Genomic DNA, 18,107 nt, shown 5'->3' with positions numbered 1-18,107 from the left:
AACGCTGGCGGCGAACGCTAGGCACGAAGGCGAGCTTTCTGGCAGGAACGCGGCCTCTTGCGTGGGCCGATCCCGGAGGTAGTGCGCAGCCGCGCCATGAAAACTGCATCACTTTCAGGTTTCCGTTATTGTTTCGCCCTTCTGACGTTTAAGTCTGAGAACGCTGACGATATGACAGTGCGGTGTGCCGTGCAGTTGTTGCTCTTGATTTCATTAAAACTTACGATACTTCGTAATCAGCAGTCACTTTATTTGCGCAGCCCAGCAAGGACCGTGGCCGCCTCTCTTAGTGCCCATTACGCACGCGCGCTGCCCTCCGGCTTCTCCTCTCGCGCCATTATCTCGGCATGGCTGCTGCCGCCATCGTTACAGGCTGCGTGGTCGCGCGTTACCGACAGCGGTTCCGGGTTCTTCAAATTTTTTTTTCTTATTTCACCAGCCGAGAGGGTAAGGGGGACAGTTATGTTCTTTGCCAATGCCTCCGCCCCGTTGTCAAACTATACGCCGCACGCAACAGCCGCGTCACATCTGGGAGGAGCTTTGCGCCGATCCTAACTCCCTTGCATGCGTAATCATGCGAATGATAATTCCAATTCGGAGTCGGATATCTCGGAGACAGGCTAGAAGAGTTCTTCCAACTGATACTATGTAGAAACACGACTGCATCTAACTTCTCAATACAAACATACCCACTTACTGCAGTCAACAACAGGTCAGTTATTCAATATTGGTTAATTGGGCTGCTGAAAGCGATAATTATCGTCTCACTTTGTGTCCCCCTGGCCACATAATTTATTTGCGCAGGTAGTCTTTGCGTGCCTCCCAGTGCCCAATTTTAAGAAAACCATAAAGCCTAATTTTGAACACCCGATAGAATATACGAGGACGCAGCCAATGGTATTCTTTGAGCAATGACGTCCCGCACCAAGAGAATTTTTTTTCATAATTAAACTATCGATAGTTAGACGAGGGTAATCGACTAACATTTTAATTGCTGAATTGAGGGCGCTAACTTTTGATTCAAGAGTAATCTTTGTGTTTTAGAAAGAAAACAGACCAGATTCGGCTGTTTTCAGTGGGATATGTCTCGCGTAATTATTATTTTTTCCCGCGTTATAAAGAAAAGTGCGCGAAATACGAAAATAACCGCAGCATTACGCGTGCGCGCGCCGCGACACCAGTGGTCCCTGGCGTTACTCAGAAGAATTAACTTTGCTCACTGACTGGCTCGACTGCCACGTGCAAAGTGGCGAGGCATACGTATATTGGCGTTGGTCACCGCGAACGGCAAGCTGCCTTTTTTTTTTTTTTTCGTGTGAAGAGCGAAGTCAATGCAGTGCGTTGCGGCCTTGTGGGGGAGGAGAAAGGCATTGTGCCACGCTGAGTTGTGTGTTTTGAAACATAATTCATTATTAACTTTTCTATTAAACCCCGTGCCCGCGATTGAGCGATTAAAAATGTTCGTTAATTAATCTACTATAATTATCGATAGTTGAATTATGAAAAAAAAATCCTCCAGTGTGTGGTACGTATGAACGTCACTGCTGACAGTCTACCATTGGTTGCGTCCTCGTACATTCTATTTATTAAGAGCTTGGCTAACGTTAGCTTGGACACACTGTTTGCCCTGCAATGTCTAGCGTTCCGCCTCAACAAAAAATATGAATAGCCTGTTCGCCTTCATTTTTGACCACCAAGAGTACAGTTGTTCAAAAAGGGCAACAATGAAATGTTACTTGAGCTGGAACTTGATTAGTATCTAAAGCTGTTTATTTACGTGGTACGCAAGACGGGAAAGGGTGAACTCGTTGCGAAAAGTTATTGCCCTGCGAGAAGCCTGAAACGGCCCGTAAGTAAAACGCTGGCGATGCGCCAAGCTAACCGGCGGTTCTTCTTCGTTACATTATAACCTCCGTTCGACCGGCCGCGTCTTCCGTACCCTGTACTTTAACAAGTATAGTAACGTCACTGGCTTCCTGAGCTTTCCACATCTTAACGTTCATTCCCGCGTGTCACAAATGCTACTACATGAGGATTTACGTTGTGGTTTTCGTGCTTCGATCAGCATCTTGAGGTATAAAACTTGGCGGAGCATAAATTACGGTACGCTGGGCGATACAGAGTTCACACCTACAGGAAGGTAACCAAGGTAGGGTAACTATAGGATAACTATAGGGTAAATAGGTTAGCTGTGGTAGCTATGGTAACTAGGGTAACCAGGGTAACTAGGATATTCTCGGTGCATGAAACGCAGTTTCGGAGCTGGTCTGATTGAAGAGCTCTGGAGGGCCGTGCAAAGCGCCCGACTGCGCCCAACGTTGTTTGCCACCGAGACTCATCATCGCAGACTGTAAATCAGTGGCGAGTCCACAAGCAGATTGCCACTGAGACTCACCATCGTAGACTGCAAATCAGTGGCGAGTCCACAAGCAGATTGCCACTGAGACTCACCATCGTAGACTGTAAATCAGTGGCGAGTCCACAAGCGAGAGCGCTGCCAAGTAGAGCATCCCCTCGACCATCATGCTCACAGCCTCGTAAAAGCCAGTCTCGTAGAACGGCTCCAGCGGGTAAAGAAGCTTCACCGTGCTGTTACCCTGGCGCGCTGCGAAAATATTCATCATCATCATTACAATGATGATCATCGACATCGGCCTATGTTTATGTCCACTGCAGGACGAAGGCTCCTCCATGTCTTGCGCTAGCTAATTCCAACTTGCGCCTGCCAGTTTCCCAAGTTCATCACACCACATAATTTTCTTACGTCGAGGCAAAAATTAATAGCGTCCAGTAAACAACGTGCGAGTTGTCTTCGTGCCACCTCGTACCATTTCGATGGTTTTCACAGCGCGCGCATATCTAATGAAGTAAGGGATAGGCAGATACGTTTGCGCTGTGAACACCATCAAAAATGAACCTCTGCCAACTCGCCCAAGCTTTCCACGCTTCCTCGGACATCTTGAACGCATCTCGGAGGAGCACATCGTGTACGTACAGAATGCCGTGACGGTCATCATCAGCGAACGTGGCAGGCGCCGCAGTAAATGCCACAATTAGAGGAAAAAGAAATAATTGGCTGATCTTGCGCATTGCGAATCGGTGATAAGCGAAGCTTTTCTTTGATGTTTCAGCGAAGATGTCTGCACTTCCCTCCTTCACTTTTACGTGGCTCAACGCTCTGCGCTAAATGCGCTGCCGTCTGGTCCCAGTTCGTTCACTTCAATCTCCACACTCGGCTGCTTCTGTTGCCGGCTTCGCTTCTTGCCTATTCTGGAACACGCCCAGTGGGGTACGTGTACCTATTCGGTGGAATTGGCCAGGAATGTTCAGGTAACCCCAGGTTCTTATACACTCGGCCAGACAGCAGCCGCAAGCCACCAACAGCAAAGTGGGTGTGCGGGGGGAGGGGGGGGGGGTACAAGCTAAGAAAGCTCCGCGTATTCGCCCATGCTTCTCTCCGGGCTTTTCCGTTCCCTACTTCAGTTCCCGAGTCAGAACAATACTTTTTGTCGTTGTTATTTTACAGGGTAGCTTCGTATGTCTCTTGCTCCAACCAATTTGCAGGTGGTCGCTGCTGGTTGCTACAATCTTTCCGAGTAGATGACAGCATGGGGCGCTGGGTGCATGCCACTGCATGAGTACGTGTCACTAGGTTGCGTAGCCCGAATGGCGAAGCAGAACCCGAGGCAAGAAGAGAAGAAATAAGTCGGCTACTGAAAATTGAATGAGTCGGCTACAGCGAAATGAACAAGTTGGCAAAAGAAGGGTGTGGGAAAAAAGGAGGTGAAATGGACGAAATGACATCAATTCGTGCGCTTAGAGTACAAGCGATCGAAGCCTGAAAGAAGCGTCGAGAGGAGAAAGAACTCCTTCGCTACGCTTTAAGAAGCACGATTGCATCGCCAATTACAAACGCTTTATCATTACTGACGATGCGTAGCATACACTGTGTCTTGCGAGTCACGGGCTATAATGTTCAACATGAAAAAACACGACACACGTGTGTGGTATCTAAAACATGTGTTCGTTCGTGCCGCATTGGTATACCAACGCGACACGAACATATGTACGCACGCTGCCCCTATATACACGGAAACATTTGAGTCGTAACATTACATTATGGTGATTGCGTTAAAATCGCATAAGAAACCGTGATGCATTTGCACCAGTATAGCGTTATACGTCCGCATATTTGTTTTGACATTTTCTTAAACATAAAAAAAAGCGTCGCTTATCACCGGTTCCCGCGTACCAACCGTTACATCCGGTCGACTTACATGGCCTGATGTGATGGGCCCATCGAATGCACGAAGCTAATATTGCGGTAAGTTTGTGGGAGTACTTAAAGAACGTGATAACAACCGTCCCTCGAGGATCAGAACTGCAATGCCAGAAAGGCACGTGGCAGCATGTAAGAAGCATGCGCATGAAGGTATCTGTGAGTCATCTATACCGACCATAAATAGAGCATCGTGTTGATGTTTTTTTTATATATGAGGGTGACTTGGGGGGGGGGGGGGGTACTGACTTAGGCATTTGACGAAATGTCCAAGTGAAAGTGCTGACAATAGGTAGTCCGTGAGAATAGCTTTTTTATGGCGGTCGAAATTGGCGCAGTAGAAATCACTGGTGCATTCCGGTTTATTGCGTTTTCACGGCTATTATGTGCCGCAGCGCCGGTCTCCTTTAGCTACCATGGCGCCGCGTGTATTACCGTTCTTTACTCTTTTGCCTTCCCGGTCGTTACGTCGACGAGCAGCGACAGTGCACCATTGACGAGGCATCGTCCTTCGGCGGCGCCAGCATTTGCCGCCGCGTTTCTGCGGGGGTTTTCAAGTTTCTATACTTTCAATCCCCAACTTTGTGTTGGAAATAAAGTGAAGTGGAATTTAGCGTGCTTGTTGGCTTTCTATTCAACTTCGGATACAGCTTTCTGTGAGAATAGGTTTCGAACGCCTTGTGTGCAGTGTGTGACGCAAGCGGTAACGGATGTTTCGTTTTGTTCGGATAATGCGTTCGTTTCTCCGTTGGTTTTCTAAAAAACCATATCGACATAGTTCCACTGTGCTTGTAAACGTATCGCGTTCAGTCAACGCTGAAAAACTGATGCCAAGATTCTCCATATGGGATCTGGGACCTCTCTGCGCCTGTTCTGAGCTTCCATATTCTATAACGTCCTCGACTCAGCTAGCCCTCCTGTCTTGACTTAAGAAAGTGGATGGCAGCGCCGTCTCTCGACAGAAGTGGTCGCTGCGCTTCATTGACACTCTGCGGCAGTTCTTGAGAAGCTTAGCGTCTTCTTCGCCCGAGGAGTGGTGCCGTGTGCTCAACCACGTTAAAGCCCCTTCATGAAGTAGCGACACTCTCCTCCTCCGCCTTCACTCCTCCTCGTTTCTCCTCTCTTTCATGCTCCCTCGACCGTGGCGCCGCCTACACCGCTCGAGCGTAGCAACGGCGCCAACACGCGCTCCTCGCCACTCCGTAGACGCTTCTCGAGCGAAAATGGCTCTGAAACACGGCGCGAGGGCCCACGTGATGCTATTAGGCCAATAGCGACGCGGCGTCGACAAGAGCGCGCGAGGAGGCGGCGGCATCCTTCAAAGCGTGGCGCTACTTTGCTGAGTTTAAGGGGTTCTAAACCCGGTGGAACGAGGGAAGTGCTTCCGGGTCGAGGGTGGTTTGAGAATGCGGGGCCCGCGAGGCGTTCCACCAAAGCCGCCTCACCGTCGCAGCAGCGGGAAGTCCTCTCGTCCAACGAGTACTGGGTGTCGCGGCAGGCATCGTCGAGCAGTTCCCCTCCCGTGAGGCAGATGGCGTTGAGCCTGAACAGCAGGATGACCTTGATGATGCCCCGCACGAGCGCGTACGTGGGGAACCAGCGGCACACGAAGCCCCAGATGAACAGCGCCGTCGACGAGGTGGCCGTCGGGTTGTCCTGCGTGAGCATGCTGAGGATCTCCACGCCCAGCGAGCCCACCATGCCTGCGCGCAGCGCAGCGTCCGAGTGAGCGACGAAGAACCGCAGAAGTGCCCGAGAAAGGAACAAAACGGAGAGTGCCATAGGGACTGAACGCGGTGTAGTATTCTCAAGAGCTTGAGGACTGCTAAGAGAAAGAACAGGAACGGTCATCAAGGACACTGCTGGAGCACTATATTTGCAATTGCTACAAAATGATCTGGAGGTTGCCGTAAAGAGGATTATAGGCTAGACTACCGATTATAGATTACTGAGCATAGATTATAGAATAGAGACTGCCATAAGGTAGGTTCTATAAAGCAGATTACTCAGCGTCGTGTAAGAAGCAGTATCGTAAGCAGCAGCTGATTATAGGAGTACCAGTATGATATTCTCTGCAGGTCGTTTGTTTGCGTTACATGAAGGTGTTAGCCGTGTAAACTGTATAAGACAGGCTAGCAAGCATCGGAGCACCCTGACTAATTTTGTAACTTCTTTTAAAGTTAAATAAGTTGTTTCAAATAATCAGTTTCGCTACCGCGTGGAGTGGACGCGTCATGACGTCATGATGCAATAGCTCGCTCGATTCCCGCAACGGACGGCTTTAAATTAACTTTAGAAAGTGGCGCGTGCCCTCGTGTGGCCATAGGTAGGGCTTCATGGGAATCTTGAGGGAGGGCGCCTCGTCGTCTACTTGCTTGCGGCCACCCCCGTGGGATGTGCCTCATCTAACTGGAGTCAAGTCTTTCTTCTACTGTCTTCGCTAGGCGTAGCACAACAGGTTGGAAAGACAAGCGCGTCCCTGTGGCCACAAAATGTCGTGTCGGTTCCGCAGCCTTCACATCTCCGCGCTATCGGTGCATCCCTTCTCTGGCACCCGTTTATCGCCTGCCTGGTACATGCAGCGAGCGAAGTGTGTGAGTCGTGACTTGTTCTTCCTAAACGCATGAAACATGCAGCTACGACACACTGTCCGGAAGACAGTCGCACGCATGCAGAACACGCGGGTAGGTATTGCGCTGCTATACTTGGTTGCATTACGGCAATCTGTATACGCGGAGGCATTCCGACAGCAATCACGTTTAAAGTGATTGGGCACGTCAACGGTTGCTTACGGAGCTGTTAGCCGTGTGTGTTATTCACTGGAATGCGGCTCGTGCCGGTTAAAATGCCGAAAATGTTATTTCGAACAGTGTGTGTCTTTCGACATGTTTTGTCGAGTTGCCGGAGACGGCGGACGGATTGCATGTAAACGTTTCCTGCCACATGCGCTTTCTTCTAAGCTTATACTGAGAAATGCACCTTGGTGTATACTGGTAACAGATACGAGGTTCCTGAGAGTGTCCTTTTCTTTCTCTATCTGTACGAGCACGCGAGAGCACACTATGTCACAAAATGCTACGCCACCCCGATTGATTGCAGTTGCCGTCTGATAATGTTTACAAGTCTTTCACGTGTTTCGCGAGCACATAACTTCTGAGGCGTTTCACAAAGAACGGTGGTTGCGTCGGCAACCGCAGCCGAAGTGCCCGTGAAAAAGATTGGAGGACGCTTAAGCTTCACCTTTAAGAGTGGAACGCGATAGCATTCAAACATCCCCGAGTGCTTTTCAGACTTCCCGGCAACGGCAGCTTGTGTTTGCCGGGAAACGCTGGCGGCGAATGCTATGCACGAAAGCGAGCTTTCTGGGTGGAAACGCGGCCTCTTGCGTGGGCCGATCTCCTGTTATTGTTTCGCACTTTTAATATCCCTGCCTCAGAAGATCTAACATAAAAGGTATGCACTGTCGGTGTTTCTCTTCATGACATTCGCTTACGGGCTGTCACCTTCAAAATTCCGAGGAATAACTTTGTAAAGAAGGAAAGACAAGGTATGCGCAACTTCAGCGATAGAAGGGCGGTTGGGTATGCGTGGTTAGGAATAATTTTGCGCGAAAGGATGGTCGACGCCGGACGCCGACGCCGGATTTTCTGCCACACGGGCCCCTCGACGCTGGTTCCCCATAGCGCTTGTCTTCGTTTCTTCTTGTGTCCTTGTTTTGCTGCGCTATGCAGATACATTTCGATGATGACCGACCAACAAGCCCATATCGCCACCCTCGTCCCTTAACGCTGTCGCGTTAAAGCAAAGTAGCGTCACCTGCGGACTCTACGCATTCCCGTGCATAGCACCACTGTCTTCAGACAGCGCGAGCTTGGGCTAGCTCGCGTAGGCACGCCCGCGCGCCTGTAGCTACGTCACCCACAGAGACCAATCAGAGCAGGCGGGTGTCTGATCATTTCGATGGCAAGAGATAGTACCGCGCCGGCAATGGTATCTCGGTACGCTAGCAGCACATATGGCCTCCAAAACAAAAACTTACCCTCAAGGGTCCCATAATGCCTTTGGCGCCACAGGTGGCGCTGACTTTTATAAAGCCCTCCAATGTTACCGCTGCCACACACGTGCGCAACGCTCTACTTCGGTCTTTATGAGCAACAGCCTCATGCTAGCACACTGCTACGCGAAGTAAGCAAGCTTTGTTCTATGTCATGACGTCATGATAACGTCGATGACACCATGCCCGGACTTTGTATGAAACTTTGGTTTGCCATTCAACTGTTTAACAAGTGTTTCTCAACTTTCGTACTTGCTAAGTGTCGTTCTTTAACGAAAACGCATGTGGTAGAGTTTATACAACTTTGAAATAATGTGTTTATGGTACGTGTTTCAACTTCGCTAATTACCCTCAGCCAGGCCACTCGTCCACGAATGCAATCGAGGAGGGGTGGTTTAATGGAAGCTGAAAATGTGAACTTAAACTAGACTCTCTCCCTATCTTTAAAGGGAGAAAATGAGACCTAGGGAGAGGGAACACCTGGTTTGCTGCGCACCGAAGGTGACGGCAGCGCCACCACGTACATTTTTGTGACGTCACGTTTTTGTTGCCTATCCGCAGAGGCGCGTCTCAGCTACGTCGGGGCTTCTTCACAGTTGCACTCACCTGCGAGAAACAGCCCGAATGCAAGGAAGGAGAAAGCCCACGTGGTGTTTCGGAACAGCCCGCAGAACAGGTAGGCCAGCGGGAGGCTGGAGAACGCGTTCGCCATGAATAGAACCAGGATGGCCACTGCAGCAGGACAAATCCGTCAGCGGAATCACCAGTTTCACTTAATTGCAATTGAATTGCTGCCTATTCCGCGGAACCACGCGTAGAATTGTTCAGTCACATGTCGCGTTTTCTATCTTTCTTTTGCAGCAAAGGTCTATGTGACTAGCCGATTCGTTCGCCCGTCTGTCGCCTGTACGCGGAAAACTCGTTGGGCGCAACCCCATGCGCATGCGCGAAAAAAAAAGAAAGAGAGGCGCGCGATTGGCTGTGCCAGTAGTGACGTCGTTGCTCTCCGTCGCAGCCGAGCGCGCGCGCAGCAGTTTCTCTCCGGCTCCAAAGTGCGTGGGCCGCACGTCATACGTAATCCTGAGGAGCAGGCTGCTTTCGATCAGCAACGCCGCGAGCATAACTGGGAACGAGCTCGTCTACGCCGTGCTGATGTTGCAGCCCGGGCACAAGAACAGGCTCGTGCAGCCGAGCGCAAGTGCCAACTGCGTACCGAGGCGTACCCAGCCTTCCAAGCGGTCGTATAATGAACCGTCGGGATTAACCCAGTGATAAACACCGGGACAGCACGTTTCAGCTTCGCTGGTTAACCATCTGTACGGAGTGCTTGGGCAGTGATCTTTTACATTGTCTGGTCGGGGAACGGAGAAGAGGGGGGGTGGGGGAGAAATGTGCATTACCGCTCACGTCTTCTTGCCCCACAATGAGAATTTGCTGCAGGTTTTTATTATTTTTCTGGCATGGCAAACTTACAGGTGGCCTGAAATGCCACATTTCCTGAAGCCTAGAACTCTCGCCAGACAACCTAACTTTATTAGAGGCGGGCTCCCTTAAATGTCAACTGTAACGAAATCTTGGACCGCGAAAAAAACCTAATGTAGTATAGCGTAAATATAAAGGAACTTCCAGCGAAATTTCGACGTCTGAAATACGAGCGGGGTCGTCCCGAAAATAGCCTGTTTTGATACTGAAACTGATAAAGAAAGGAAAAACGCCGCCATTAGCGCTCGCCGGGAGTGACCCATGACCTATACTTCATGTCACAAGTTATTTGCAGCACTGTGGAAGCTGCAAGACGTCTTAGCCGATAGGAAGGCCGAATGCGCCTCGAGATGTGTACATCCGCGTGGCGAAATGCAAACATAAGAAAAAAGCCCATGCCCCGTGCATAGGGGGCACAGTTAAAAGATCCACTGGTGGTCAAAAATTAATCCGGAGTCCATCCCCCCCCCCCCCTTATGGTGTGGTGCCTCATAATCAAATCGTGGTTTCGGCGTGTAAAGCTCGCAGAACTTAGTTCATTTTTCGCGGGTGCAGCGCGTCTACATAGAAGTGCGTGCGTGCGCAAGGCGTACGGTGATAAGAGACGCTCATCTCCATGTGGCTGACGAAGATTATGAAGGTCAGCGTGGCGCTGTTGCAGAACGCCACGACCACGTCGAAGAGGAAGTGGCCCATCCAGTAGAGGCAGCCCGACAAGCCGGTCATGAGCTGCAGGTGCTTGAGGCCGCTGCACCACTCAAGCATGGGCGTGAACACGTGGGTTGCCGCGTAGAAGCCCATCGCCAGGGACACAAAGAAGGAGCAGAGGACCCGCGTGATCAGGTTGCGCGTCCCGAACAGCTCCGACTCGTGGCCCAGGCGCTCGTGATCTGCGGAGGAAGTCGCGTGCACGGCTAAACCTAACCGTGCAGCACGTTTCTCGGGGCCTGTCGACCCTCTTCGCGGAGAACCCGCCGTGGTTGCTCAGTGGCTATGGTGTCGGGCTGCTGAGCACGAGGTCGCGGGATCGAATCCCGGCGACGGCGGCCGCATTTCGATGGGGGCGAAATGCGAAAACACCTGTGTACTTAGATTTAGAAGCACGTTAAAGCTCTAACCTCCAAGGAAAGGGCTTTAACACCGGAACGTCTAGCCGCACGGGCGAGTGCCGCTCATTATACGGCGACAAAGGGTGCAGCGCCGCTTCTTGGCATATGGTAAGTTTCTCGCACGTTACCGACACACAGTCACCCTATCTCAGGCACAAGCTGACGCCCTTTCTATCGTAAACGTGTCAAGAATAAGTGAACGGGCGCACGCTTGAATCAATGCGCCGAAGCATTGTTGACGGCGACTGCACCGACAGCACACTAATGTTCGAAGCTGAACGTTTGGTAACGGTCCACACAGTAAGCGAGTTACTATAGCGATAGTACGTACACGCCACAAGCTATTACAACGTACAGAACATCTACATTACAAGCCTTGTGCCCGTCAAGAACAACTCTATCGCAAATGAGCGCACCCGCGACCGATCAAGTGGAAAATAAACTATCAGATAGCGACCGCCTGGGGAGTTTTATCGAGTCACAAACGTGAGGAGCTGCTGCTTGAAAGCATTTGCTAAATAAAGGACGACGAGCTAAACACACTGATACTTATTCAATTCATAAGCGGAAAGTAAGGATAGCTTGGAATACATTTTTAGCCCGACTTTTATTACAAGCACTGTATACGCTGCTCGCGCCGTTTGGAATAAGCGAAATGAGCTCCCAAAGCGCTTACGTGCCCTTGAAGCCGTAACCAAAGCGTCGCGTCAACCTAGTTACCGTCAACGCCGCGCCGACGTCCTGTACGTCCATTGTAAACACAGAGGCAACGGAGGCAGTGGAGGCAAGCAATGGACGCATCGCCACGTGATCAAACATGGCAGCGCCCACGGGATCGCCGTGAAAAGGGTAAATACTGTCTCAAACCAGTAAGATTAATAGAGGGATACGTGGCTGTGAAATAGCCCATCCGCCATGAGAATCGTGGGAAGCACACGAATTACCAAGATTTTGGATGGATTTATTAAGAACCGCATTGCAGCTTTTAGTGTTGTTAGTGTTTCGCTGGTATCCCCACAGCTATAGCCTTAAGCTGTGCTGCTAGCGTACGGCTGGTGCGGTTAGTACCGTACTATAATGTTCAACGTTTCTTTTTTCTTTTTGAGAGAGCAATGAGAAGTGCTTTGCACAAGTGGTTCATCGTATAAATTCCCAGTACCTTCGTAGATAAACGACACTTTGGAGTGCACTAATGCGTAAATGCGTAAATTATAAGTATATTACTTATTTATTCTACACAAATATTTTTGCAATGTCATGAAAGCTATAATGGCATAAATTCGAGGCTAAATGAAAATTAATAATCCATTGAAGTTTGCACTGCCCTCGTGAGACGCGTTGATTATACTTTAGATCTGTCATCTTCTTTTTTGTACATATTGATTTTCAATATACTTTGAATAAACTACGTCAGCGAAACGAGGCCAAGCGGCGCGGATACTATTCACGATCGAAGCTAATGGTTGTAGCATAACACTCCATCCTACAAAGAGGTTCCGAAAAGGACGCAGCTGTTGCTTTTTCTTTTATTATTTGATGGCAGAAATGTGTTCTGCTTGTCAAATTGGGAGATGCCCTACCTCTCTGCATGAAATCTCGAACTTTCATATTGAAATTCCCGTGAAATATTCAACTAAGTAGTATAAATTATGCCGATAGGGTGATCGGAGATGGCACACCTGTTTAGCGCTATCATATATTCTGAGATGGAATAACGCATCGGGGAAATTGGCAGCTGCTGAAGGTAACGTATTTATGAAAGTATCTTTCGGGGTTATAAATAAATGCCTGGTTCTATTTAAAAAGAAAAAAAAAGAAGGAGAGGAGGGTTTGCACGAGCTGCGGCTCCAGTAGCGCGCAACCGTCAGTCAGTCGCACCCTGTCGCAAGCGTTCGCTATTCGGTTGCGGACCTTCATCAAAAATGAAGGCCAGTCTCAGGCCCAAGCGTCGAGATATGTACAGTCAAATCTCAGTGTAACTAGTGTGAATCTATTTTAATTCGCGATTGAACCTATTTTCTTTATGTTTCTTGTGACCGCCATCTGGACCACCACAGTTTTCTCAAGGCTTCAGAACATTTCTTTTTTAGCGGCTAATACACATAATCCTCGCTTTAACGAAATTTTGGATATAGTGACGTTTTCGGCCGTTAAGTGTACGACCTGCTTGCAATCGAGGTTCTCGATTCTCCGTCGAGTGTGCTGCGGATGGGAGGTTGCCAGCGTGCGCGCGCCTCTCACCGCTATAGTGCTGGAGCAGCCCGTAGTTGGCCTCGAACTCCGTCCTCGCCCCGAGGTCCTTGGTGACCGAGGGCGAATTGACGAGCGTGATGCGCGAGTTCTTGCTGCCCGTCAAGTTCCTCAGCAGCGCCGTGTGAAACAGGTTCAGGGAGAGCAGGGCGCTGTGCGGGCACTGGCCGTTGAACCAGACGAGTGCCCTGGACGGGAGTGGCGCTTGTGCATCATTAACGAAAACGCCTGCATTTACGCGTGTGGATAGTTTTTAGGTCTCGTTTGTTTGTTTATTTGTTTGTTTGTTTGTTTGTTTGTTTGTTTGTTTGTTTGTTTGTTTGTTTGTTTGTTTGTTTGTTTGTTTGTTTGTTTGTTTGTTTGTTTGTTTGTTTGTTTGTTTGTTTGTTTGTTTGTTTGTTTGTTTTTGTTTGTTTGTTTGTTTGTTTGTTTGAGAATCGGATGACGACAATTTGCTGCCTCCGCGAAATGTAAGGGAATTATCATGTTGCTCGTGTGCGTCCTCCGTTGCGGTGCACTTACAAACTTTCTTTGTACTCGTGATTTGTGAGCTTCTTCACCTGGGTAGCTGATCTCCTGTGATACCCACTGTATCGGTAGTCCTTTCATTAGTAGTGAGCACCAGTAATATTGGCATTTGTGAGTCTGTATTACTGTGCCTGCCGAATCTGTACATCTTGTTGAAACGTTCTTCATTCACTGCCCTTTTATTCATTGCAAGTCACTGTATGTAACTGCTGCTCGTATTATGGGGTTGTAGGCCTGTCAAATTGCCTAATTAACCAACGACTTTTATTTCTCAATCATTCATGTACTTTACGTTATAGAGATTGATTGATTGATTGATTGATTGATTGATTGATTGATTGATTGATTGATTGATTGATTGATTGATTGATTGATTGATTGATTGATTGATTGATTGATTGATTGATTGATTGATTTTCTCAGGGCTATGGTGGGGAAATGTGAAATCGATGGGCAGCACGCGAAGACATCTCAGTAGGCTGCGTCGCACCTCTTGTCACCGAAGATGCTGGCTCCGTACTGGTACTCGAAGAGGTAGGAGTAGATGCTCTGCTGGGCCCAGAAGAGCAGCTCGCGCTCCACGAAGCTGCTCCCCGGTGAGAAGACGCGCACGGAGCGTTCGGACAGCAGCGGCAGCAGCACGTTCTCGGCGAAGTGCTTGCTGCACACAGAAAGCAGGACCGAAGGAACGTCGTAATGCACTCGGCGAGCACAGGTGCACACCGTGGTGCCGTGGTCGTTCTACAAGGACACTAACAAGAGACATCTTGCGACGCAATGTAGAGAAATAATGCATCTAGATGCCTCAATAAAGATATCCGAAACTACTTTTGACATTTTGAACATATTTAGATAAACAGGCGCACTGGGTACTTGAATCCCCGTGTGACGATCTGTCTTTGGTGGCCGGGTACAGTAAACGGGGGAGGACGTAGTGGCGTACCGGACATCAGGGCAGGCTGCTATCCCCTAGGTTTGCATACAGGCCCCAGCGAAGCACTAGCTTGCATCTCCAGAAAACGGGGTGTACGGGTCGCGTATGCACCCGCAGGCAACCTACGAGCCGTCCTTCTGAATGTGAAGGACTCTCTCTGACTCGAGCAAAAGTTTCCCGGTGTTGGGTGCAAGGTACCACGCGCCGAGTGCGATGGCGCGCACATCGGCGAGTCTTGAAGTGCGTGAAGAAAGGATCCGAGACTATCACAATGACATGAACGAAGGACACGCGCAATTAAACGCGCTAGCTGGACGCGCGGACAAGACTGTACTTGGGATCAGTTGGGACGCGACTGAGATCGTGGCCACCGAGTGAAGTCTGCCTACAAGAGTATCGTTCTTTCTTTCTTGAAGGGGAAGGGACGATCTGAACAAGCGAAGCTTAAAATTTATTAGTTTTTTTTTACTGAACCATCTTCACCTGACTTCACTTCCCTGCAGCTCAACCCTTCTCGCTCAGAACACGCTCTGGTCCTATAGTTCGTTGACTTTACCACCGACTCTACACCGAGCTGCCTTTGTTGCTTCTTCACTTCCTGTCTCTTGTTCTGTTTGTCTATCCCGGCACCCACCATGTGACACGCACCTATTCGACATAATTCGCCAAAAGTGTTCGCACATCCGATGGTCTGATTTGCATGATCAGCAAGACTGCAGCAGCCAGCACCCGCCAAGTGGAGGATAAGAGGCAAATAAAGGTTAACAGCTTTTTAAATAATTTTATGCCGATGCCTGGTATACGCAAGCAGTTGATCGAGAGGAACGTAGTCACTCATTGCGATTACAGCTGCCTGTGCTTTTAGCGCAGCCGCCTGGCGACAGGACCTGCGCTGTTGGTTCCATTCAACGTTTCAACTTCGTCATCTCGTATGGCGGTGTAGCGCGTGTGTGCTGGTAACCCTGTGAGCAATACGACAGCGGGTATTCGTCAGCCTACTTTGCATGTCCACCGCAGGACGAAGGCCTCTTCCAGCGATCTCCAATTGCCCCTGTCTTGCGCAAGCCGATTTCAACTTGCGACTGCAAATTTCCTCATTTCATCACACCGCCTAATTTTCTGCCATGCTCGATTGCGCTTCCTGTCCCTTGGCATCCATTCTGTAAGTCTAATGGTCTACCGGCTATCTACCGTACGTATTACATGGATTGCCTAGTTCCGTTTTTTTTTTTTATCTCCTAATGTGAACTAGAATGTCAGCTATCCCCGTTTGCTATGATTCACACCGCTCTTTCCCTGTGTCCTTCACCTGTGGCATTTCTCCTTCCATCGCTCCTCGCACGATCCTTAACTTGTTCTCGAGCTTCTTTGTTAACCTGCACTTTCTGCCACATATGTTAGCACCGGTAAAATGCAATGACTGTGCACTTTTCAACGACAGGGGTAAGCTCCCAGTCATGATTTCGTAATGCCTGTCGTATGCACTCCAACCCATCTTAACTCTTCTGTAAATTTCCGTCTTATGATCGAGATCCGCTGTGAGTAATTGGCCTAGATAAACGTACTGCTTCACAGACTGTAGAGGCTGACTGGAGATCATTAATTCATGTTCCCTAGCCAGGCTATTGAACATTAATTTTGTATTCTGCATACTAGTCTTCAACCCTACCTTTACACTTTCTCGGTTAAGGTTTTCGATCATTAGCTGAAATTCGTCCCCAGTGTTGCTGAACGGGACAATGCAGTCTGCAAACTGATGGTCATCGAGAAATTCGCCGTTGATCCTCACTCCTAATTCCTTCCCAGCCTAATAGCTTGAACACTTGTAAGTATGCAGTGATCATTGAAGAGATTGTGTTTCCTTGCCTGACCCCTCTCTTGATGGGTATTTTTCCACTTTTATGGTGGAGAATACGTTACCTTAATTCAACAACAGCAGATACTCATCCCCAATATGCGCGGCGAGATACATTAGCGTTCCAGTTGATCTTGTGTTTCAAATGCGCCGCAAGTTTTACGGCGATGATGTCGAAACCCGTAACATCGTCAGAAATTTGTTCCAAATGGATATGCCCCGGAATCTAACTGGCTACATTTCGTAAATGGCAATACGTGCGGTAAAAAAATTAGGTAAAAACCTAAGGAGTAAAATTTTGTAAATTAGTCAATTGTGCATTTCATTCTATTGTGCGAGTCGCGCCCACCTGTTATAGTAATCCAGTTCAAGTCCAGTTCAAGGATTAGAATTGTGCTATTTGCCGCAGGCAGCATAAAAAAAATTTCGCGTAGTCTAAATAAAGCACCTGGTCCGTTTTTTCATAGAGGCAAAAACGAATAGAAGACTTTTACTACACATTATTTTTTATTTGCTTGTATGTGTTTGGTTGTTGGTTTGTTGGTTTGTTGTGTGTTTGAAACACGCCCTTTCACCCCAATTTCTCGCTCCGCATAAAACAACAAGGTTTTCGTTAGCTGGTACAGATTCATCGCGCTGTCCTTACGCACTCAAGCCAAAAGAAAGGGGAGAGACAACAGCGCCCTCTTTACGGTTCTCCCCCTGACGCCGCGATTGCGTCACGCTCGGCAGTGCTCGCCGGCGCAGCTGTCGCGATCGTACCTGGCGTTGTCCTTCTCTATGAAGCCGTAGGAGACGTCGAAGATGCTCTCCGGTTCGTACGTGAAGTCGCCGTCGTCCTTCTGTATCTCCGGCAGGAAGTGCCTCTCGCACAGCGCCAGCAGCAGCAGGCACAGCACGGGGATGCCCACCGACAGCGGCTTGGTCCACCAGACGCGCACCCACAGAATGCCTCGCTTGCGCAGCAGGGCCCACATCACCGAGAACACGCCGGCCTTGGCCGACCGCGCGGTGCACCACTGCCGCACGGCGTCCAGCTCTGCGGTGCGGCAGAAGCGCGACCATTCTGTGCCAGTTTTTTTTAAAGGCGAAAGCCTTAGACGTTTCAAGGTCGCGTTGTGAGGTACAGAAAATATCACGTGACCCAAAGAAGGCCAGCAGCGAAAGAAAGCATGTCTAGGCGTGTATAAGGTATGATTAATTAGCAAAGTTAATTAATTATTTATTAGTTATCGGATTATGGTGGATTAAGATGGATTAAGGAGGACTAAGGTGGATGAACGCGGATTAAGGTGGTTAAGGATTTTTAGTAAAACACGTTTTGGGGCTGGTTGGGGCATTGCTCACAAAAGTGAAACGCCAACAGTGACAGCACACCAAGAAGGCACACTGTCTTTGTTCCTTTTTAGTGTGCTTTCACTGTTGGCGCTTCATCTTTTGAAAGGATTAAAGTGGAAAAAAGGTGAATTAAGGTGAATTACAGTAGGCTTTACAAGGCTTTCGGCTCCGCGTCTCTTGGGCAACAGCTAGCGGCACCTGGCAATTTTATTTTCTACACTTATACCTATAAAGTTTATAAAGTTCAGATGCATGCGAACGATTAGGTGCCCGATCCC

General features: G+C 49.1%; 1 protein-coding gene across 1 annotated transcript in view; it reads right to left on the bottom strand.

Annotated features, from left to right (window-relative positions):
• LOC142560661 (phospholipid-transporting ATPase ABCA3-like) overlaps positions 1-18,107 on the bottom strand; it is a 46,797-nt gene that overhangs the window by 18,334 nt on the left and 10,356 nt on the right. Inside the window, exons 4-10 of the mRNA XM_075672900.1 lie at positions 17,254-17,530; positions 14,193-14,363; positions 13,166-13,362; positions 10,409-10,705; positions 8,940-9,065; positions 5,725-5,982; positions 2,452-2,605 (exon numbers count right to left, since the gene is read on the bottom strand). Of these exons, the coding sequence (XP_075529015.1) occupies positions 2,452-2,605; positions 5,725-5,982; positions 8,940-9,065; positions 10,409-10,705; positions 13,166-13,362; positions 14,193-14,363; positions 17,254-17,530 (1,480 nt within the window). The remainder of the gene's footprint in view (positions 1-2,451; positions 2,606-5,724; positions 5,983-8,939; positions 9,066-10,408; positions 10,706-13,165; positions 13,363-14,192; positions 14,364-17,253; positions 17,531-18,107) is intronic.

This window comes from Dermacentor variabilis, chromosome 10, assembly GCF_050947875.1.
Source record: "Dermacentor variabilis isolate Ectoservices chromosome 10, ASM5094787v1, whole genome shotgun sequence".
NCBI lineage: Eukaryota > Metazoa > Arthropoda > Arachnida > Ixodida > Ixodidae > Dermacentor > Dermacentor variabilis.
The sequence above is the reverse complement of the archived record's forward strand: the minus strand, read 5'-3'. Positions and strand labels throughout refer to the sequence as shown.